General features: G+C 38.9%; 1 protein-coding gene across 4 annotated transcripts in view; it reads left to right on the top strand.

Moving 5' to 3' along the window:
- LSM14A (LSM14A mRNA processing body assembly factor) overlaps positions 1-21,751 on the top strand; it is a 34,482-nt gene extending 12,731 nt beyond the window's left edge. Inside the window, exons 2-10 of one of the 4 annotated variants that reach the window (XM_067540062.1) lie at positions 3,211-3,374; positions 4,268-4,394; positions 6,719-6,841; positions 9,317-9,493; positions 9,867-9,932; positions 10,695-10,874; positions 16,828-16,999; positions 17,620-17,848; positions 19,829-21,751. In XM_067540062.1, coding sequence (XP_067396163.1) covers positions 3,211-3,374; positions 4,268-4,394; positions 6,719-6,841; positions 9,317-9,493; positions 9,867-9,932; positions 10,695-10,874; positions 16,828-16,999; positions 17,620-17,848; positions 19,829-19,852 — 1,262 coding nt within the window. In that variant the 3' untranslated portion in view covers positions 19,853-21,751. The remainder of the gene's footprint in view (positions 1-3,210; positions 3,375-4,267; positions 4,395-6,718; positions 6,842-9,316; positions 9,494-9,866; positions 9,933-10,694; positions 10,875-16,827; positions 17,000-17,619; positions 17,849-19,828) is intronic. The other 3 variants (XM_067540065.1, XM_067540063.1, XM_067540066.1) reach the window with 3 other exon arrangements.
- The last annotated feature ends 1,292 nt before the right edge of the window (positions 21,752-23,043 follow it).

Below are 23,043 nucleotides of genomic sequence, written 5' to 3' on the forward strand. Positions count from 1 at the left end.
TGAATGAGTCCAAAAATGCAGAGAAAGGTAGTGCTTTGTCATTTGATCTGATAACTAAACTAAAATGAAAGGTGACTGAACCTAAGATGTTGCTTCATCCATACATTCTGATCATTGGATGTTTAGAAAACTTATATAGAAAGTAGTTCTATCTAAGAGTCCTAACTTTGTTGTAAAAATGCAGAAATTCTTTCACATACACCATCAGCCTCTTAATTGGTTGGCTGGATAAAAAAAAGGATAGTTTGCTCAGCTTTCCAGTGACATTTGGAACTCCCAAAAGGTTGTCTCTCCTCATTTGCATGCCACTCGTTGACATTTGCACTGAACATGAGGAGGACTTTAGCATGCATTTTACTCAAGAAGATTCTGCAAGGAATCCTCTTTCAAAAGCAATTGAAAGAGGTTTCAGTGAGACTTGACGGATCACAGCCAGTGACACTACTGTTGCAGTCTCAGTGGTAATATGCTTTTGTCTAAACAGCTGAGTCCATAGCATCTCTGAATATTTTTTTATTTTGTCTTCTGTGGAATATTTCCATCACTTAGCCAGCATGAGTGATCCCAAATACAAAGTTTGTAAGCTGAGCTCAGAGCTGGAAGAAGTGACTGATGAACCAGCCCTGAATCTGTTTGAAGTGGGTGGTCACTGCATTAAAATGATGGAAAATTGTGGAAGCAAAATCAGACATCAGGACAGTTATTAATCCATATTTGGTCAATTTTTAAAAGATGTGCACTCTTATCTAGCCAGTTCAATGCCATTAGATTGGTTTATTTAAAATGTTGTTAAAGGCTATGTGCTTGAATCTCTGGGCTACTGGATTGCTAGGGAGTAATTAAAGTAAACAAGCTAAATTATTTCTTTGTATGTTGGCCTTCACAGTAAAGGATGTTTACATGCTTTTTGGACCTTTTCTGAGACTGAAGTCTTGATAGAAAGTGCTTAACAAATGAAATAGGTTAACTAAATCATCAGTACCAGATAGTGTACACAGCCAAATGCCACAACCAAAAAAAAATTATTTTTTTTTAGCTACTGCTCACAGATTGGAGGGTTGCAAGTGTTAACTGTCTCTTAAAAATAAAAAAAAGTCCTAGGAATTATATAACGGATCTTGAGTTCTAGGCAAATTTGGCTGAAACAAGTAAGTTCTAAAATGCCTTGGTAAATATACTAAGACTAACCACATATCTTTGAGAGAGGCATGGATTTCCTTTTACGACTTACTAGAATTCATTGAGCTTCCAAGAAGAGCTCTCTGAGATGCCTCATGGATCTAAATGGAGAGGGAGAGGTTGGGTGGAGAAATAACTGTTGTAATTAAAGCTCTGAAAGATGGTTAAGTGGCTTGAGTTTAAGTTGTAGAATTAGAAAAAGAGAGGAGGAGGGGCAGGACAAAAATCTTTGGTATGCTGGAGACTAGAAGTGGAGAGAAGATGGAAACACGGAAGGACCATGAGGAGAACTAGTCAAAGATATAGCTGTGAAAACTAAGGGAGGTGGAAGTTAAGGAAGAATCGTGTGGTTGACAGTGAGGCAGATGATCATTTAACTCTTATTGTGAAACTTGCAATTAAATAATATTTAGTGTTTTTCTTATAGACCCAGCTCCTGGAGTCTCGTGATTACTGGAGAACCTCATTTTAAAAATTTTCTAGACCTCAGTTGCTTGAAAACATGAACCCTAAAAGCTCAAAAACCAGAATGCAAATAAAAAACCCAAAAATCTATTTTAAAATCTCATGATTAAGTCAATCTGTTAATTTTTGAGGTGTATAAATTATGATTTCTGAGCACTTGAAGTTAGCAATGCTGGGATGACTAGCAGAGAGGAGGCCCCTGGACTTCATTAGGAAGAAGTCATTAGTGACCTTAGTGAGAGCAGTCTCAGTGGAAGGGCAAAAGCCAGATTGGCAAGGCAATGGAAGTAGAGTGCTTGCTCAAGAAACATAAATACGAAGAGGAGGAAGGAGATAAGACATTGTCTTGCTTCCTCCCCCTCCAATCTTCTCTTTTGAAGGCAGAGGGACCGGATCCAAATGAGGGAGTAGGAACTGATAATGCACCATGTCTCTTAGTATTATGTGGTGGAAGTGGTGGTTATGCATGGTGAAACAAGAGGGACCCAATACGAAGTCTAATGTCAGTGCAGTGGTGACTTGTAAAATTTTTGGAATTCAATTAGGTGTGTAAAATCTAATTTTTACACTAATATAACAATAGTACCCAAAATGTGTAACAATTGCACAACACATTTATGAAGATAGTCCTATACTAATAAATCTATCTACATTTAAATTATTCTAAATTTGTATTAATTCAGTTTTAAGTTAATTAAGCTTTCATCTACAATGGAAATAGCATGAGCATTGTATCTGCTTTGGACTCTTATTTTTCACCTCCTTTTTACAGAGCTCATAACTTAAGAGGTGTGAAATGAGACTTACCCATTGAAAAATATTCTTGTCCTTATCACTTTGGGTCAGTATTGTTTATCCTTGTGATCCTTAAACCAAATAGTAGGGGCATAATTTAATTTGCTGTTCTGTTAATTTAGAAATCAATGTGTCACTGCCAGAATGGTAATTCAGTTCTCTGAGAACAAGACCACTTCCTTAGGATCCCTTATCTAGTTGTGTATCTTCATAAAAATGTTTGTAGTGATGTGTATTTGCTTTCAAGGACTGGTCAGTATGGATCACCTATTTTTCAGCAAATTTCTCCTTTTTTAATTTAAAAAGGAACCTTTATAGCAGCAATTTATCACAGTCTTAGACTGACAAAAGTAGGTTGATCATTTGTGGCTTATATTGATTATCTCTGAACACTTCTCTAACTAATGCCAGATCTAATAAAACTTATTCCAGTTAACAAATGATAGTAAAGATGATGGCCCACCTCTAAGTGGAACAGGGCAAAGAAGATTTGTCCTTAAGTTTGAACTAGTGTGGAGTTTTTTGCAAGTCATAAGCAATATGTTTCTTGTATTAGTTGTAAACAGTTTTGATGCATTGGCAACAAACGATGCCCCCTAGTGAATATTAACTCGTATTTTCTATGTTTTGGATGTGTGGTGTCTATAGGGAGGTATAACTCAGTGATAACAATTTTCTCTTTGACTCTATTGGAGGAGATGTATAAATATTTCATAAAAATGTCTGAAACACATGTAAACACATGCTTTATTTCTCCCTACCCTCCTGCAGTACGTTCCTTTGGTACAGAAGATAGACCAACAGATCGGCCTATACCACCTCGTGATGAAGTCTTTGAGTATATTATATTCCGTGGCAGTGATATTAAAGACCTTACTGTTTGTGAACCACCAAAACCACAGTGTTCTCTGCCCCAAGACCCCGCTATTGTTCAGGTAAGATTTAAATGTTTCTTCCAATCTAGGCATGTATTTAACACTGTCCAGTTGCCTTCCCAAAACATGTTGAAAAATAAAATGTTCTCACAGTACCAAGATCTGGGCGTTCTAAAATTCTATAAATAGCTCAGTGCTCTGCTAAAATTAACACAAGTTCTTCTGCCAAACTTATTCAAAAGCTATGAAATTGTGGTATTGCCAATGTCAGACATTAGAAAATATGAGTTGGACATCAAAAGATCCTGACACTTCAAAAATAATGCATTTTGGGTGTAATTTTGCAGCCTGAGTCTTGTGAGCCCCAGTTAACTGACCCAGGGCTCTGAGGCTCTGTGCCTTGGGTTATTTATTGCAGTGTAGACAGACCCTTAGGGTACACAGGTCACATTTTCAAGATTTTTTTTTTTTTTTTTTTTTTGCAACCTTGAACTTTTTTTTTTTTTTTTTTAAACACAAAAATCTCAATTTTCCTTAATCACGAGTCTAGAAACTGAGGCTTTAAGAAAACACCAAATATTATGAACTCTGTGGTGACATCATGAGTTGGCAATACTGACCATTGTGTGAGCACCCCAAATTGTATGCATATTTGTGAAAGTTTTTTTCAGAGTACTTTTTCTGACTTTTGTGGAATAATCCAGGTACTTCAGTATTTTGAGGTCTTCTTTATATTCTAATATCTGTCCATTTGAAACTTCTATGTTAAACAATGTGTATTCCTTTTATGAATAGTAAAATTTCTCATGGTTTTTATAAACTTTAATATACAGTGTAGTGACTTTTTCTCTGCTCAGCGGTGAGCAGTTTTGTTTAGTCCTACATTTTCTCAGCTCCTTGCCTTGCAGAAGTGTATTGTATTTCTTATATTCCATAAATATTATTTTCTTCAGTCTTCGCTAGGATCATCATCTTCATTCCAGTCTGTGGGGTCCTATGGTCCTTTTGGCAGGATGCCAGCATACAGTCAGTTTAGTCCAAGCCCATTAGTGGGCCAGCAGTTCGGTGCTGTTGGAGTTGGTATGTTCACTCTTTAATATTTTGTGTTTTCCTATAAATTAAGATCTAGAAAATGTATATAAATAACTAGTGCATGCTGTTTTATCCCCTGCCAAATCCACATATATGATTTAAGTATCATTCAGACCCTCTAGCTTATGCTTTTGGTTAAGGTGTTAGAGCCAAATAGTATGCACCATTGAGATAATCTCCCTCCCCTACCAGTGTCCTCTAGTAAAACTAGGGAAGACCACAGTTGATATTTCTAATGCTCTCTCTGTATACATATACATTTTGAGGAGGCACTCCTTCCATGCCCACTTTATACATTATAAAGAAGCAAAAAGGGCACAAGCACAATTTTTGTAGTATCCTTTGCAGTTCATCTTCACAAGTTGAGTGCCTGGATCTCAAGGGGTGCTAAAATATGCCCTGGATTTTAAGAAAAGAGGTGAGCAAGGCCTTGTGTATGCTGGGATTTTAGCCATCAGAGTAGTTGTACTGGTGTAGATCCAAGTGTAGGTGCAATTTACAGAGCTGACACTGTGACCTGCAATGGTGGCTAGAAACCCAGGGGGTCTGTGTACAACAGAAGCAGAACTTAGTATAGTTCATATACTTACATTTTTTTCATCTACAGAATTTGATTTGGATTGATGTGAAAACTAAAATGAAGAGACAAACCTTGTTAATCAGGAATGTATTTTGTAGGTAATTTTAGGTGTCTTGCTACATTTGGGTATGAGCAAACTGATTGATTTATAGCATAGGGTATGTCTAACCTTTTGGGATAGAAAAATACACTTTTGGTAGCCTGTGTGTTTCTCAGCGTGAAAACTGCCATGTCCAAAATAAGTGGGAAAGGGTATGAGGGTGCCTCTTTTGCTCAGGTTTTCTGTTACTTTTTAACTGCATATGCTGCTTTTAAAAAAAAAAAAAAAAAAAAGTTTTCCCCCTCTTTATTTTTTGCATACAAGAAATAATTTGGGGGCATTTTGAAATCCAGACTTGTGCTATTTAAGACCTAAAGTATACTTTTCATGTCTGTTGAAAAAGCACCCATGTGAAAGGTACACTAGTAAACCGGCCACGGTCCTGTATCTCATATTATACAATGTATGGAGATCAAAATTCTCTCCTAAAGAAATTTTATGCCAGTATTGTTTACCACTGAGTGGGAAGATGACAAATGAAACGTGTAAAAATTATTTTTATACTCTTTCAAAAAGCATCATGCACACACTTAAAAAAAGATGTGCACTATACAGTAGCTGTAAAAATGGTATTGTGACGTGTGTCAATAACTTCCATATCCAATGTGCTTCATCTGAATAAAAATGGCCTCTGAGTGCTACTGTAGTATAAGAAAATTTGCTGGCCTGCAAGTTTAGCCTGTGTTCTGAGGTTTAAAGTGGCTTCTTAACCCTGATCACCAGTAATAAAGGTTTAGCGGGCAAAGTTAGCTCTTCAGTTACACCTTTGCAACCCATTGCTTTCCACAGGTTTTAACAGATGAATCTGTTAGAATTGAGTAAATTTTTTTAAGTAAAAGAGAATAGAATCCAGCTTTCTCCCTTAGTTGCTGTTACTCCATAGAACTGATAAGAGTAAAAAGGATAAGTTTATCATTCAAGCAGATATAACTGTTTATTACATTTTCTCCCGTTGTGCGCGAACATACCATTTCGCTTTTGAAAATGGGACTTATGCACTTGAATATTTTATCTGTAGTCACTTTTCAAGGTACAATTGCACTTCACTTTTTCTCACTGTAGCTTATAGAGACTGATCATTTATAGTTGTTGCAGAAAGGTTGACTTCTAAAAACACAAGGAGTCAGTCAATAATAGAATAGATTAGGGACAGTCCAATAGAACTGACTATCCATTAGACTGTAGTTCATCAGTGAGACAGAAATGTTGAGTTACAACACAGATTATGAGAGAGCATACTTCATTCTCTACCAAGGATCTGTCACTGACGCTTATTGTCCTAGCATCACTATTGTCCTAGCATCACAATTTTTTATGTCAGTAGGATTCCTTAGGCTTGTAGAACTTGCTGCAAGGTCACTGCATCGTGATGAGACGTCCATTGTATTTTGTTACTAAATCTGTGCAGACTTGGTCAGGCAAGTTAAATTACATGAAGTCACACAATTATCTGTTCAAGAGATTTTTTTAAAACTGCAATTTTTGTCTACTTTAGTAGTATTCTAGGATAATTACTTCTCAGTGTTTTGTTAACCAAGTGACTTGTCCTAATAAAAAAACATTACATGATACCCACAAAACAGAATAATAGACACCAATTTTAAGTCTTTACAGCTCTTATTTTCTTCAAAGCAGGGGGTTCTTTGACATCTTTTGGAACAGAAACTTCAGCTAGTGCTAGCTTGTCCCAAAGCAGTGCAATTGGTTCTGCCTTTACAACAGATGCAAGATCATTAAAAACACAGCTATCTCAAGGTAAGCTCTTCTTGAGTGACTAATTATTGATCTTCCTTACTGATCATGATGGCAGACCCAGTTATTGTCATTAGCCCCAGTTAAAATGGAATGAATGAATGAAAATGTAATTGTTTATGAATCACAACACCTAGAATATATTCCATAACTAAAGTGTCCCTAGCTAAGACAAGCAAGAAAAAGGTGTTGTCTTTGTTCCGTACCTTGCTGTATTGCATGTAGCTGTGCTGTACTATAGCAGTGGTCACCACCCATAGCTTTGTTTTCCTCTACAAAAACAAGTTAAACTGCTTCGTTCAGATGGTTAAAATAAACACTGAATGTAGTTAACATCAAGTTTTGTAAGGTTATTGGGGAAGTCACTGATTAGTTTCATAGATAGCATGATACCTTAAGTTATCTCAGGTATATGGTCTGAGGGACTTCTAAAAATGCAGTTTAACCCAGTTGTAAAGCCTTTATTCCTTATTTTATGCTTTTCTTAGTACCTTGGAGCCATTCAGATCTATTGTCAGTATCACTACCACATTCCAAACAGTCATAGAAGTGTAAGACTATACGGGATGTCAGTTGGTCATCTAGTCCAGTCCTCTGCACTCAAGGCAGGACTAAGGAATAACTAGACCATTCCTGACAGGTGTATGTTTAACCTGTTCTTAAAAATCTCCAGTGATGGAGATTCCACAACCTTCATAGGGCAGTTACATACTGGAACAAATTGCCTAACAGTTAACATGCTCTTTTTAGGAAGTTTTTTCCTAATGTCCAAGCTAAACCTCCCTTGCCTCAGTTTAAGCCCTTTGCTTCTCATCGTGTCTTCAGAGGTTAACGAGAACAATTTTTCACCCTTTTCCTTGTAACAGCCTTTCATGTACTTGAAAACTGTTATGTTCCTCCCCTCAGTCTTTTCCTTTTCATGTTAAACAAACCTAATTTTTTCAATCTAGGTCATGTTTTCTTGACATTTAATCATTTTTGTTGCTCGTCTCTGGACTTTCTTCACCTCTTTACTGAAATGTAGTGCCCAAAACTGGACATACTACTCCAGCTCTGAGGCCTTATTACCACAGAGTAGAGCAGAAGAATTAATTGTTTCTTACTTATAACACTCATTACAACATCTACTTTTTAAATTGGCATGTGGCGGTTAAGCTATCGAACTCCGCAACAAAGGGACTTGCCTGGCCAAATCTCTATGGCATATTTAGGAAATTTTCAGGAGTAAAGTTCCCAGAAAATATCCGTAATTAATGGCATCAGGGTGGTGAAGATGAGAAGAAACTGAACAGTAGACTTCTAAAAATATATATATAATAGGTCTTCGTTTTGTTTCCCTTTGTTTCTCCTTTCTTCAGAGTAGAGGCAAAAGTAGTATATAGGGCTATGTAATCTTGCAGTTATTAAAAGGTGAAAAAATATTTAACTTTGTTAATAGGTTTGTTTTCTGTCTAAGATTTAGTTAAAGTTTCTGACCAGAGACTAACAGATGCTTCTTTTCAGGGTCAATAATAGAATCAGTTACCAAAGCTGCTGCTATTAATAGAAATGATGCTGCAATAAATAAAGTATTAAACATTCAAACTTAACTATTAAAAGAATAACTTAGGATTTTTGTGTGGATATATTTAAACTTGTATGATCTTTAGAACTAACGTGATATGTAGTCTTGGGTTGAAGGCTTTACCTGCCTAAACCTTCCAGTCAGGCATCAGCAAGACTTTTGGCACCTTTTTAGGAACACTCATTCCTTGTTTCAGATCCCAGGTCTAGATTATGGCTTACTGAAAAAGTGGGGATAGTGGGTTAATTCACTATCTTTTTTCGTCTCTTGAAATTTGAATCACAAGTGAGCTTTTTCCTTTTTCTAGCAGAAATTTAACATCACACATACTATCATGCAGTTTGGTGCATGACTGGGTGTGTCTGTTCAGGAGATACCTGCTACTGCAGCCCTAGGCATGTTGCAAATCAGGATTGAAGTGCATGAACAGAACCTGTGAAGAAGCTTGCATAGCTCATCTGCCTGCATTATACCTGGCATTAGCCATTGCTGTTCATTACTTTGTAGAACATTCACACAGCAATACACTAAATTAATTATATAGATAGAGCTCTGCCATTGGGGGCAGTTCCCTGTTCCTTTCTGGGAGGACTGAGTAGACGGTAAGAGTATTTGTAGTGCTTCCAACCACCCCACACATCAGAAAACTCCATTCCATAGCTAGACACTCATGGCTGGATTGGTAGGAATTAATTGTCCTACCCATTTTTTTTCTTTTAGACTGGGGGAAGGGGAATTGCTATATATCTCTTCAGTCTGGATTAGTGGATCTGAGGGTGCAGAAATATTTATTTCCTCTTTGGACACAGCTGTCTTGACTGGTAAGGCAGATAACCCCTTCAATCTGGATTGGTTGACTTGAGATCCACAAATAAAATTTGTAGATAAGAAATTATCACCTGGTTACATTTTAGGTCGTTCAAGTCCTCAGATAGACCATTTGAGAAAGAGCCCAACCATGGAACAAGCAGTACAAACAGCTTCAGCCCATTTACCTGCTCCAGCACCTGTTGGGAGAAGGAGTCCTGTCCCAACTAGACCTTTGGCACCTGGTAGCCAAAAATCATTAGAGAATCAGGAGCACAGACGAGGTAGAACTTTAGATATTTTCTTTTTATGTGTCTTCTGTTTTCTTCTTTGTATGGGTTATGAATTCTTTTTAAGTGAGCATTTTAGGGTTTTTTTTTATTCGTGCTGCATAATGGTAATTGATGTGCCCATGGAGGACTGAAAATCTCATCTTTTACCCAATGAATTCAAGTTAAGATTACTAGTTTAATTTCTCTTGAATTAAAAAATATATTTCCATCACTAGGGTGGGGGAATTGTTATAATATTTGTTAGGCTTTATCTATCTGGTTTTAAAATTCTAATATATAATATAACTGTGAACAGAATATAGCTGTGAACAGAAGAATGATAAAAAGATATGACTTGTTTGTCTACATTATTTTCCATCTGTAGCTGAAGTACACAAGGTTTCAAGATCAGAAAATGAGCATCTCAGAAATGAAAACAAACGACAAATTGGTAAATTAAATCTGTTTTGAGAAAAACCTTACCATTATTTTATCAGATGTTAATTTTATGGCTTTAATAGCTAAATTGCACCCCAAAAAACCAACCCAAAACAAAAAAAAAAACCTGGAAAATTCATAACTGCTCAATTTTTATTTTAGAAAAGTGATGGAAAACTTTTATCTAGTTACAATTCATAAAGTTTACAAGCATGCAAACTTGAACTGCAGTACAGAGCAAAGCGATGTAGAAAATCCACCTAATTAGGATATCTGCCTGGGAACTAATGTAATTTACTTGTGGGTGGAAACAATTAGTGCTGAAATGGAATATCATGAGCAAAAATCAAGCTTAAAGGAAACATATCTGGCTGACAGCAGTGCATTAAGTAGTGATTTGAATAGTGTGGTAAAAGAAGAATTAGTAACTAGATGATAAATACAACTGGTATGAAATGTGAAGCCCTGATAATTCATTATAGAAGTTGCCAAATAAAGAATAAAATGCTGTAAACGTCTTTAAATTCAAAATAGTATTTTTTCACTAAGTCTTCCTTGACTTAAATCTTAGCTTAATCAAGGTAATAGAACTTCCTCATGGAAAGCCTGACTTCTGTTCTAGTATTTATTATAGGTGAATTTTAAGATTGTGAGGTGCTCTGACATAACAGATTTTTACTCACAAATGATGCAGAAAGTTGGTGCATGAGGTACAGACATGTCATACGGGGCATTCTGAAAGTTATAAATCTCTTCAAATCCCAAATTCTCACAGCTCAAAGTGGACCCTCAGCACGAAGAGGCCGTGGAGGTCACCGTGGTGGCAGAGGACGATTTGGTATTAGGCGGGATGGTCCAATGAAGTTTGAGAAGGATTTTGACTTTGAAAGTGCAAATGCACAATTCAACAAGGAGGAAATTGATAGAGAATTTCATAATAAACTTAAACTAAAAGGTAAACTCACTTCTGTTCTAGATTTCACAAAAATAGTTTTGTGTGGCTTAATAAATTCAAAGGCTGTTTTGGGGAAATTTCTTGAAAGGTCAGTTCATAGTAAATCTTTGCTTTCTAGAAATTGATGGAAAACAGATACCATGGAAAAAACTAATAGGTTTGATTCCTTATGTATAAATGGCTTGAAAGACTTCTAAAAAATACCTGACTCAGTATTTTAGGCTAGATTTTGAAAAGGATTTTGTTTCTAATTCTGAAGTACAAAATATCTAAAATTGTACTATTTAATCATAGCAGGTGTATTTGCTAGAAACCCTGTTTATGAGCGGTCTTTCCCAATAGGAAAAGGTAGTAAATGTTTGAGCTCTAGAATGAGGGGAAAAAAGTTCGTGTTTATGCTCCCAAGTCCATGGAATTTTTTAATGTATTTCATTCCCTACCCAGTTTTTTAAGTTAGTCAGTAGTCCCGTAAATCAGTACATAAGTCAAGTAAGCTACCAAAATGAGATGTTGGGGCCCAAATTTTCATTGGAGAGGATGTGTGTGGGTCTTTGGATTGTTCGTGGTCTCCTCCCTCCTCCTCCCCTCCCCGCTGGTATATCCATTTGTTCTTTGCCTTGCCTTTCTCCTCCTCTAGGAGTAGCCAGAGTAGTTGTTCAACTCTGTAGTACAAGAATTTTAAATGTGGAGACTGCCAGAAATAAAATTAGCTAGCACTGTGCCATAATAATCAGGTTTTTTGCAGCTATTTCTATATAGAGAGAGCTGCTTCACTACTCTTTTGCTGGTTGTGTTCTGTTTTAGATAGATATGTCTTTAAGATACTGCTTTGCTTGTTCATTTGAGAAAGTGTGTGCAGTGTCTGGCAGTAGATCAGTAAAGATTACTAGGAGTGCTAAGGGGAAGTGCTGTAAATATTTAACATCAATGTGCAAAGATGTTCAGCTTCTGATAATGGATCATTTTATTTTTCACTTTTTTGGCATGGAGAGAAGGTGAGTGATTATTTACATTTGGACACAAGATTTGGCATCTATTGACTAGACCAGAGGTAGGCAAACTATGGCCCGTCTGAGCTTTTCATCAGGCTCTCCAGCTCAACCAGTGGTTCCGTGAGCTGCATTCAGGTAGTCCATGGAAAGGCTGTGGAATAAGCTCTGCAGCATTGCGATGTTTGCTCCTCCTCCCAGCCCTGCCCCTTCCCCCTGCCCCTCTCCCACCACGTGGGTCTAGCAGTGCCCTGACTGGAGCGCAGCGGCCGCTCCTCCTGCACAGTTCCTGTCCTCCTCCCCCCTGCACTTCTCCCACCATGTGGGTGCGATGTGGCCCTTAGGTCAAAAAGTTTGCCCACCCCTTGACTAGACCTTCTAAACTAAGATTTATGCTGTTGCTGTCCAGTGAACTGAGGTTCTCTTGATTCTTTGCAAGTTAAATAAGGTGGTATTAGGTGAGATGAAAATCAATTTATAGTTATGGGTAAGATGTATTCTTTGAGAGCTTGCTCATGCCCATTCCATGTAGGGGGGGTGGGTGGGTGAGGGTAGGTGTGGGTGTGTGCGTGCCACATGCACGGTTGCCGGAGGTTTTTCCCTAGTGCAGTGGTTCTCAAACTTTTTTTACCCGCACAGACTGCTTGAAAATTGCTGAGGGTCTCGGCAGACCACTTAATGATCTCTCCAGTGCCACTGAGCCTACGTGATGGGAAGGGGTGGTGGGAAGTGGTGGGGCTGCACAGGGGGAGCAGCTGCTTGGGGCTGGGAGCGGCTCCAGTCAGGATGCTGCTAGGCCCACATGGTGGGAGTGGGTGGGGGAAGGAGTGGGGTCGGGAGGGAGGAGCGGCTGCTGTTCTGTGGCCTGAAATATTTTCAAAGGGGGTCCCAGCATAAAAAGTTTGAGAATCCCTGTGGATACTTCCTAATCCTGAAGGCAGAAGAGGGATTCCAACCTATTCTGGACCTACGCTGCTTCAACAAGTATCTCAAGGAGTTGAGGTGCTGCATGGTCTGCCTAGCCTCTGTCATTCCCTCCTTGGACCCAGGAGAATGGTACGCTGCCCTTAACTTAAAGGACGCCCTCGACTTAAATGATGCATACTTTCACATTTCCGCCTTTAAGTTTCATGGTGGGCTGTCGCCACTTCCAGTTAACTGCCCTATCCTGCAGCTTAGCAGCAGCCCTGAGGGTTTTCACAAAATGCATTGCGGTCATGGCAGCTTACCTCAAGCGTCTGGGGGCTCAGGTTAACCCTTATCTTGACAACTGGCTCATCAAGAGTTTACAGATGCAGGTGCGACACAGCATCGCAACTGTCTGCACCTCCTTTGCTGATAAACAAGCAAAAGTCCAGGCCAGAGCCTTTCTACCGGAAGCTCAGTTTGTCTATCAGACTTCATCTCCAAGATTACAGCTCACCCGATAATGACAGCTCGGGGTCTGTCTCAAACTGCTGGGTCACATGGCGGCATGTACTTACATGGTACAGTACTTGTGGCTACGTCTCAGGTTCCTCCAACAGTGGCTGGTGTCAGTGTACTCTCCAAGCAGACATCACTTGGACTTGGTGCTCACAGTTGCGCCCTGGGTCCTTGTCTCCCTGTCCTGGTGGAAAGAATGCAGTTTAGTAATGAGAGAAGCACCTTTAGCGACTCCCTCCCCTTCCCCTGCGGCCCCATAGTCATCAGTGACTTTGGTCATGGACACATCAGACCTTGGGTGGGGAGCCCACCTCTGCAGTCTTGGAATGCAAGGCCTCTGGTTCCCAAAGGAACTTGCCCTACACATAAATGTCAGAGAACTCAGGGCAGAACATCTAGCCTGCCCAGTGTTCTTACCCAAAATCATGGATACAATAGTGCAGGTTCTGACAGAAAACACAACCTCCATGTTTTGCATCAACAAAGAAGGAGGGGTGTGGTCCTCAGCCTTGTGCCAGCAGTCTGTTTGTGGGAGTTTTGCATGGAACACAGCATCCACCTCGAAGCAGCATATCTCCCGGGAACAGGGAACGTGGTGGCAAATCAGCTCAGCAGGATGTTCTCCTTTCACTACAAGTGGTCTCACTGCCTGGATTATTTTCCCCTGGTGGATTTCTTCGCCACTGGGCAGAACAGGAAGTGCTCTCCGTTCTGCTCACTGAACGGGTATAATCTGGGCTCTATTTCAGAAGCCTTCCTGATCACATTGCTTTCTTTATGTCTTCCTGCTGGTTCCTCTGGTTCAGAGTCCTTCTGAAAATCAGACAAGACAAGGCAAAGGCCATACACATAGCACTGGCATGGCCTTGCCTGCATTGATTCAGCACATTGCTGGATCTTTCGGTAGCAGAGCCTCTAGAGCAGGGGTGTCAAACTCGCTGATGGTGACGGGCCAAATTCTCATAAACTGCACTTCACAGGGGCCATGCAATACCCTCCGCCGAAAAATTCAGGACATCTTCCCCTTTTCAGCGGTGTGGCATCAGCCCTTTTTGGCAGCAGGATTTTGCGGGAGACCATGTTGCTGGACTGAGTGCATTGCCACTTTAAGGGATTTCTCTGCATCCGGCATCGACGCTTTGACATTTCACGGACTCTTAAACCGCAATGCCGTAAGCAGAGAAATCTCTTTAAGTGCCAATGCCCTCACTTTGGGCGGCAGCACGTCTCAAAAAAACTGGCCGGACGCGGGCCGGATCAAAAAGGTCCGACCCACGGGCCGTATGTTTGACACCTGCTCGGAGCAGGTTTGCTAGGTCTTGATGGGCAGTAGAAAGCTGTCCACCAGAGCGACTTACCTAGTGAAGTGGAATTGTTTCACATGCTAGGCGACAGAGTTGGAATCCTTCTCCATCTCGTTCATCTCTGCAGTCCATATTGGATTACCTGCTCCACCTGAAACAGCAGGGCCTGGAGCTCTCATTCATAAAGGGTCACTTGGTGGCCATTTCAGCCTTCCACCCTCTGGTGAGCGGCAGGTCATTATTCTCGCATGGAATGATGGTTAGGTTTCTCAAAGGCTGGAAAGGCTCTACCTGCAGATTAGACCGCTAACTTCACCATGGGACTTGAATTTGGTCCTGTCTAGGCTCACGCGGGTCCCCTTCGAGCCATTGGGTTCATGCTCCCTTCTGTTTCTCTCATGGAAGGTCACTTTCCCTAATGGCAATCACATTGGCTAGACTAGTCTCTGAAATCAGGGCCATCACATCAGAGTCACCCTACAGTGTTCTTTAAGAACAAGGTCCAGCTGTGATCCCCACCCAGTCTTCCTGCCGAAGGTGGTATCTCAGTTTCCTATCAGCCAAGACATCTTCCTACCAGTTTTCTTTCCAACACCCCACAAATCCACTGAGGAGCAGAAACTCCACGCTCTGGACATTAGAAGAGCATTAGCTTTCTATATCAAGATGACTAAGCCCTTCTGCAGGTCCATCCAGCTCTTTATAGCAATTACTGAGAGGATGAAAGGTATCATCGCAAAGGGTCTCGTCCTGAATAACTGCGTGCATCAAGGCATGTTACAAGCTAGCTAACATCACACCTCCAGCCGTCACAAGGGCTCACTCCACAAGAGCTCGAGCTTCCTCTGCACTGTTCCTTGCTCAGGTGCCGATCTAGGACATTTGCAGAGCCGTGACTTGGTCTTTGGTTCATACCTTCGCAGCCCATTACCTTCGCAGCCAGAGAGGATGCCAGTTTTGGGAGAGCAATTTTGTGAACAGCACAACCATGAGCTCTGAGCCCACCGCTAAAAGTGCTGCTTGAGAGTCACCTGACATGGAATGGATATGCACTTGAAGAAGAAAAAATGGTTACTAATCTTATGTAACTGTTGTTCTTCGAGATATGTTGCTCATGTCCATTCCATGACCTGCCCACCTATCCTTCTGTCAGAGTTGCCAGCAAGAAGGAACTGAATGGGCAAAGGACTGGCAGTGCCCCTTATACTGGCACGTATGCACTTAGCTCCAGAGGGTGCTAGAGCTGGCCCTACAGATACCACTAGGGAAAAATCTCTGGCAACCGTGCACATTGCACATGCACACCTGACATGGAATGGACATGAGCAACACATCTCAAAGAACAACAGTTATGAAAGGTTAGTAAAACAGTCTTTTATGTGTGGAAGTGTGAATTTATTAGATTCTTAACAGACTAAAGATCTGTACTATTTAAACACACATGAACAGAAAATGTAATTTAATGACAAATACATTAAAACAATCTTCATCCTCTTTAAGGGTTGAGGTTTATCAAAATAACTTCTGATATACTATAGACTCACCTTCTCTCCATGGTGTTCCCTCAAGGTTATACCCATGTATTAGATCTTCCAGAAGTATTCCCTTCTTTTCCCCCTAAATTTGAATCATAACTAACTGCTATATGTAGTAGAACCTCGGAGTTACGAACACCAAAAGTTACAAACTGACCAGTCAACCACACACCTCGTTTGGAACCAGAGGTACGCAATCAGTTTGTGCAGCAGCAGAGACCAAAAAGCCCCAACCAAATACAGTACAGTGCTATGTTAAATGTAAACCCTTTTTTAAAAAAGGGGAAAGTTTAAAAAAAAAAAAAAAAAAAAAAGTAAGAACAGTTCCTGTGCTTGTTTCATTTCAATTAAGATGGTTTTTAAAACACTTTTCTTCTGTATAGTAAAGTTTCAAAGCTGTCTTAGTGTTCAGTTGTAAACTTTTGAAAGAACTGTTTTGCTCGGAGTTACAAGCAACCTCTATTCCCGAGGTTTTCGTAATTCTGAGGTTCTACTGTATGTTCTTTCATATGGGAACCATATGAAACAGATTTTTTAAAACATTATTCCACATTTTATGTTTTTGGGCTTTTTTAGGGTTTTTTGTATTTTAAAAGTTCATTGTTCTTTTATGGGGTTAGATTTTTGTCTCAAGTTATGTTGTCCTTTTCTGTTATACATTACTAGAAGAGAGGAATTCTGATAATTTTTGTTCTTCTAGAAGATAAACTTGAGAAACCAGAGAAGCCTGTAAATGGGGAAGATAAAGGTGACTCAGGTGTTGACACCCAAAACAGTGAAGGGAATGCTGATGAAGAAGATCCACTTGGACCCAACTGCTACTATGACAAAACCAAATCTTTTTTTGATAACATCTCTTGTGACGATAATAGGTATGGCCTGCAGTGGGAAGCCCATTATTCTCCTCAGCGCATGTCTATTTCTTAATATAGTGTGTCAGCACTATTAGTTGTTTAAAAATGAAATCCATAACTACAGTTGGGAAGCAACCGCAGTTCAAGTCCCAGTATAAAAATATGCAAAGCATAGGTCCTTAAAGTACCAATGTGATGCACTGATAACAGGAAGGCAACATTTTGGATTGCTTAACAGTCTGAGATTCAGTGGTGTTTCAGTGCCATCAGATTGTCCTCAGTTTTCTATTTTCTTTATAATTTCAAGTTTTCTGGTACTTTTTTTCTCAATTTTCTGTTTGAATCAACAGTCTTTGTGCAGAATGCAGCATACACAAGGCTGCGTTCCATCTCAAAATTAAATTCTCAGTTCAATATTATGATATAACAAGTACATTAAAACCTTTTTCATTATACTAAAAGGATTGTGCCAGGCATTCAGATGCCTGCAGTAGGTATCATGAGGAGCAAAACTTAGAATTTGATAGATAAGAAGTTTCATTTTAGTGCCTTTTGTGGTGACAAGTGCAGCTGGACAGGCTCCCTCACTGAAACTTTAGACTTATTTTAAAGTGTTCTTATCATTTTATATCTGATAGAGAACGGAGACCAACCTGGGCTGAAGAACGAAGGTTAAATGCGGAGACCTTTGGAATACCACTGCGTCCAAATCGTGGTCGTGGAGGCTACCGAGGTAGAGGAGGAATGGGTTTCCGTGGTGGCAGAGGACGTGGAGCAGGGAGAGGTGGCTTCAACGCCCCTCGAGGATTTCGTGGTGGATTCAGAGGTGGTCGTGGAGGCAGGGAGTTTGCTGATTTTGAATATAGGGTAATATTCTTGCATTAATAGAATACTTTTTGTATAGTGAAATTTGGAGGATTTTTAAATTTTTCTTTAGTTACATCATCAGTAAAGAATTTAGGATCTGATCCAGTGCCCTTTGGGATTGTGGAGTCAGGAAAGATGGTTGAAGCAGAGGCATTTCTTAAGTAGAATTCTGAAAAATATAAGAATTTAAAGAGGATTTTTTTGGTTGCTTAAGCTCCTTTATTGCATCACCCATTTTAAAACCTTTTATGGTAGACAAAACAAATATTAGAAGCTTTAAAATTATTCCTATAGTTTTTGATATTTTCTTTGATAAACATATTCTAAGCAATTTTAAGCTCTCATCAGGAATTTCATGCTCAAGTTACCACTGCATTCTTCCACAAAAGAAACTGTTCTTTAGGAATGAAATTCAATCCTGTACAGAGGATCAGCACAAGACCTAGTCAGTTGTTAAATCCTACTTAAACCCTCAGAATAGGATGTTGTTTGAGTTGAGTGATGCAGTTGCTTTGAGTTGGCCCTCTGCGGAAGTCATATTTCAACTCTAAAGAATCAAACTGAGACTTAAGGCTATGGCCAAAACAATTTCTAGTGCTCTTTTGCAAGGTCTGTTTATGATGATTATTTTTACTGTTTGACAGTTGAAACTGTCTACTGTTGAAACCACAAAAATAGCTCACATTTATCCATACTTCCTTATTTTCTTAAATTAGGTGTCTTAATTATATAAATATACTTTTTAAGAAAGCTTTAAAATCCCGTAGGCATGAGATGAGATAATAGTTTGTACAAAGACTATTCTGTCATCAGATACAAAAATACCTGATCAGGATGGACTGAGCCACAGAGATAGGTGAGAAGTAAAGTTCCCCCCCAAAGTATATACACTCTAAGGCGGCAACCTCAAAAAGTTATATGATGTATTCTTCAGAGTTGTGATTGAGATCTTATATCCTCAAGTTTCCAGTGCCTTCTAAGAAGAGCAGAGCAGGTGGACATCCTTAAGCAGCAACTGCCAAGTAATGCATTTGGTTAAAGAGATGATTTAGATAGATTTGGCACTTGGCACTTTGGCACTCCCCCCCCCCGAAAGAGGGGTTTTGTTTTGTTTTTACTATAAACCATCATTGGCCAGATCCTCATCTGGTATAAATCAGCATAGCTCCATTGATTCCAGTATTGAAACTTTCATACCTTCACTATTTCAGTGAAAACCACTTGTATTGGAACTTCACATTTGCCCTTCAGTATTTTAGCCCAGACATTGACTCATGCACCAGAATCAAAAAGTTAGTCCGACCAGAAAAAAATATGAAAGTGACAGTTTATTATCCAAGCTGAGTGGCATGCATCAAGTAAACAAATAGATACAAGTAAGTCTACGTTGTTAAAATTCTGGCCCAGATTGAATACATGTTCTTGTGATACATTTGCTTGGATGGGAAGGGGTAGGCAGTTGCTAAATTTTTAAATGAAAATCCTTTGTTTTCTGGTTCATTATGGAATCCTGAATTTTCTTGCATTGGCACAACTTCCTGATCATGTCTCAAATGTTCTTTCGCTAGCTGGTAGGGTTAGTCCTGTAGTTTCTGCTCCCTTCAGTAGCACTGTATATGGAGTGAGGCAGCACCCCTGAGGCTTGAGCCTCTGGTCTCTTGTGTGGAAGATGGTGCATAATGCTGCAACTAGGTTGGCTGGAAAGTTGGTATTTTTACATAATCTGTAATGCCATAAGCATTTCCAAGCCTAGATGACGAGCCTCCTTCGAGTGTATCAGACTAATTGAGTGAGGGATGCATTGAATAGAAGTTAAATTAATGATAAAAAGCATTTTTATGTAGTTGTGTTAATAGCCTTTGGGAAGGATACTGTGATGTCTTTTGGTGGTCATCTAAAATCAATTAAACTCGTTTAAGAATATGGAAATTGACTACAAATATGTTGGAACAAAAATAACATTCTAATGTCCTTTTTTAGAAAGACAACAAAGTTTCTGCATAGTCTACAAGAAAGCTGGAACCAGGTGAACTTCTAGATCTTCATGGTCGAGAGAATTAGTTTCAGTCTTTGCAAAGAATGAAGTTAATTTGCTGTATACTTGTCACCAGCACTGGGATTTAACTATTTAATTTCAAAGGGGGGTAATGCAGTTACTTTTTGAAAAATGGCCATCTTTGAAAACAATGAGCATTAAATATATTTGAGATAGAAGGATAAGTAATTTCTTATGTATAGTTAGCTATAAAGCAGTACTTCGATGGAATTTAAGTATTTTTTCATCACTGAAAGGATTTTTCTTATTACTAAACTGTATTTGATAGTTGCTGCACGTTGCAAGGACAATTGTATGCAGAAGGCCGTCGATACTGTGAGTGTGTTGATCCACTGAAGGTTGTTTTTTGGAAATCCTGTAATATCCCTTTTGAGATAGTTGTACTTTGTCAACTAGGGTGCTGGTCAGTAGAAAACTTGCTTTGTCACTCAGATATGTACACACAGTAAATATTGTTTCTTAGGCAAAGGAAAATTTTTATATAGTTGTAAAATTCCATTATATCCCATTGCCAAAGAAACATTACAAACTTTGTATAGCTGTATAAAAAGCAACTAATTTTTTAAAGAATAAACATTTTTAAGTCAGCAAACATACTATGTTATTGCAAAAGTTGATATGCTAAAGAACACAGAGTTGTTTGTTTTCTTAGTAGCTTTTCAGGCTTTAAATTGGTTTGATTTTTATATTTGGATTATAATGAAGATTTGAAAATGTTCTTCCATTATACAAAACTGGATAAACGCTTCTCTTTTTTGCAAGACTTCATATTGTAATGTCTGGCATATCACAGGATTCAACCAAATTAAGGAGATTTTTCAAATAGGACAAAAATAAAACACTTTTTTGTCATATGTCAGAACTTGCAAATCATTTTACTTAGTGGTAAATATTAACTTTTTAAAAAATGGACCAGGCATATGAGTTAATATGCTCCTTCTAAAATGCTTGGGATAAAAATACACCTCCATGTGTCAATTCTTGAAATGTTAACTGTTGTAATACCAGTAGACATAATCAATTTAAAGAGAATTCTTAGTGTTTGAAGTTGTTTGCATTTTGATAGACTCTAGCTTGGAGACATTAAAAATTCTGGTTGTTAGACCAGTGAACCCACAAATGACCTGGTATGGATATTTTGTCAGTTCTAAATGACTAATTACAACTTTTTGATACGTTTAAGTTATAATTGAAAAAGAAATCTGGTAATTTGTGTTTCTATATGTATATGAAGGCCACAGGAATAAAGGGATCCAAAGATTAAAACATTTATCTGATTTGCTGATTTTTTTGTTAACTTTATCCTCAAAATGTTCAGTACTGATAAAGATGTGGAAAACTGCACTGTTGGAAAATTGGAATATTTAAAAGTGGTTGATAGAATCTTATCTTAATTTTATATCTTTTTGTATAGCACTACAAGGAAGTATTTTGTAATTGATTTCCTTATTAAGGTCAAATATTAGCAGCGGTAGAAGTTAGATAATATTGTTTAGTCATGTTTTTTGCATGTTAACAACAATGCCTTTTTGGGAACCACAAATCATGATCCTGAACAACTTTGAGGTTTTTGAACATAAAGGCAAGTGCTGTGCTGTTGCAATAACCATGTATACCGTATGAGGTGTCCCAGGCTTATTTAAACAAGATAAATTGTAAATAATACATGCTGTGAAGGTCTGAGTTGATGCATCTTTCCCCAGTTGTTTGGGTTACTAATCGGGGTGTTTTGTACCCCAGTAACTAGCAGCATGGCATACCTTCGATGTACTTCGCTACATGAAAGTAAGGTTTTTATTTTAAGACAGAATAAACAGTTCAATAAAAATTAGTCTTTTTGAAAATTCTTTCTAGTTCTAGTAAGATTTGATGTTTTTCCAAGCAGATGTACAGAAGAACTGCACTCTTCCCCTTGTGTAGGAGGGAAGCATGGGGTAGCAGCAATTACCTCAGACCCCTCTGTTCCTTCTAATCCTGTTTTTTCTCTTTTTTTTTTTTTTTTTTTTCCTTTTCAAGCACAAGGGAAGATGCAGACAAGCAAAGGCAATGCTAAGGAGAGGAAAAACTAAAGAGAACAAATCAGAAAAATCTTGTTTTTATTGTTTCTTCTTTTAACAAGCTCAGGAAGAACATGTGGAAGAAGGAAAGCTTACCCTTCTGTGATTGCTTCCACCTGGGGGCCCAGTAGTCAGTGCCAGCTAAGGATTCAGTGGTTCCCCAGACCAACTTTTAACCCTCCCTGTTCAGGCTGTCCACATGGCTGCAGGACAGTAATTCTCTGCATCAGTGGTTCCATCTTTTAAGATAAACTCTGCTACTCTGGGCCTTCCCTCCCCTCCCCCCTTTTTCTCTCCAAAGTAAGTCAGGGCCTCCTTGGCCCCTCAGGGCACCTGTATAACCCCATTACCATCAAGTTAATAAACTGAACACAATGGTATTGAACAGATGTAGAGAATAATTTAAAATGTAGATTAGTGGCTCTTCAGGATAGAGCTATATTTTCTACCATCCTACCCCTTATAAATCACTCTCCCTAAAATAAAATTTGTAAAGCCTCTAATATGTCCTTTCACATCCCTCTTTAAAATTCGTTCTTGCTGTGATGCCTGCAAACTACTGCTAGTTGATAAGAATTAGGCAGATGGTGAGGTACAATGTGTACACAGCTTTCTGAAAATACCTGTATCGTTACTGACCTTGTGCAGTAGTTAGATTGCTGTCATGTTTTTCATAGTGGGGCCTCTAGCTGCTACTGTAACAGCTGTGGAAATTTTCTCCCCACTTTCCTTTAGCTGGAGTAAGCAGAATTTGATCACCTTGCCATGCTGCAAAAGCTATTTATTTGGCTGGTTGTGGAAGGATGACAGTATTTCCAGATGTGGTGTCACATGCAAAGGAGCTGTTTTCTTGCTTTTGATTTGCTCAGTGGATGAGTGAGTTTAATGGTGTAATGCTGTTGGTGGGTTGAGTTATACATTTCTAATAGTGCTGGGTGGTCATCATGTGAGATAAAAAGGCCTATATGTCAAGGCACATGCTGGACTCCTAGAACTCATTAGATCTAGATACCAAAATGCCCTAGAATTTGCTTTTAAAAATGCACAAATGTGAAATGTCATTTTCATACTCATCCTGTGTA

The sequence above is a fragment of the Emydura macquarii genome, unplaced genomic scaffold, assembly GCF_026122565.2.
Source record: "Emydura macquarii macquarii isolate MOO-44397 ecotype Brisbane River unplaced genomic scaffold, CSIRO-AGI_Emac_v2 contig_561, whole genome shotgun sequence".
In the NCBI taxonomy this organism is placed as follows: Eukaryota; Metazoa; Chordata; order Testudines; family Chelidae; genus Emydura; species Emydura macquarii.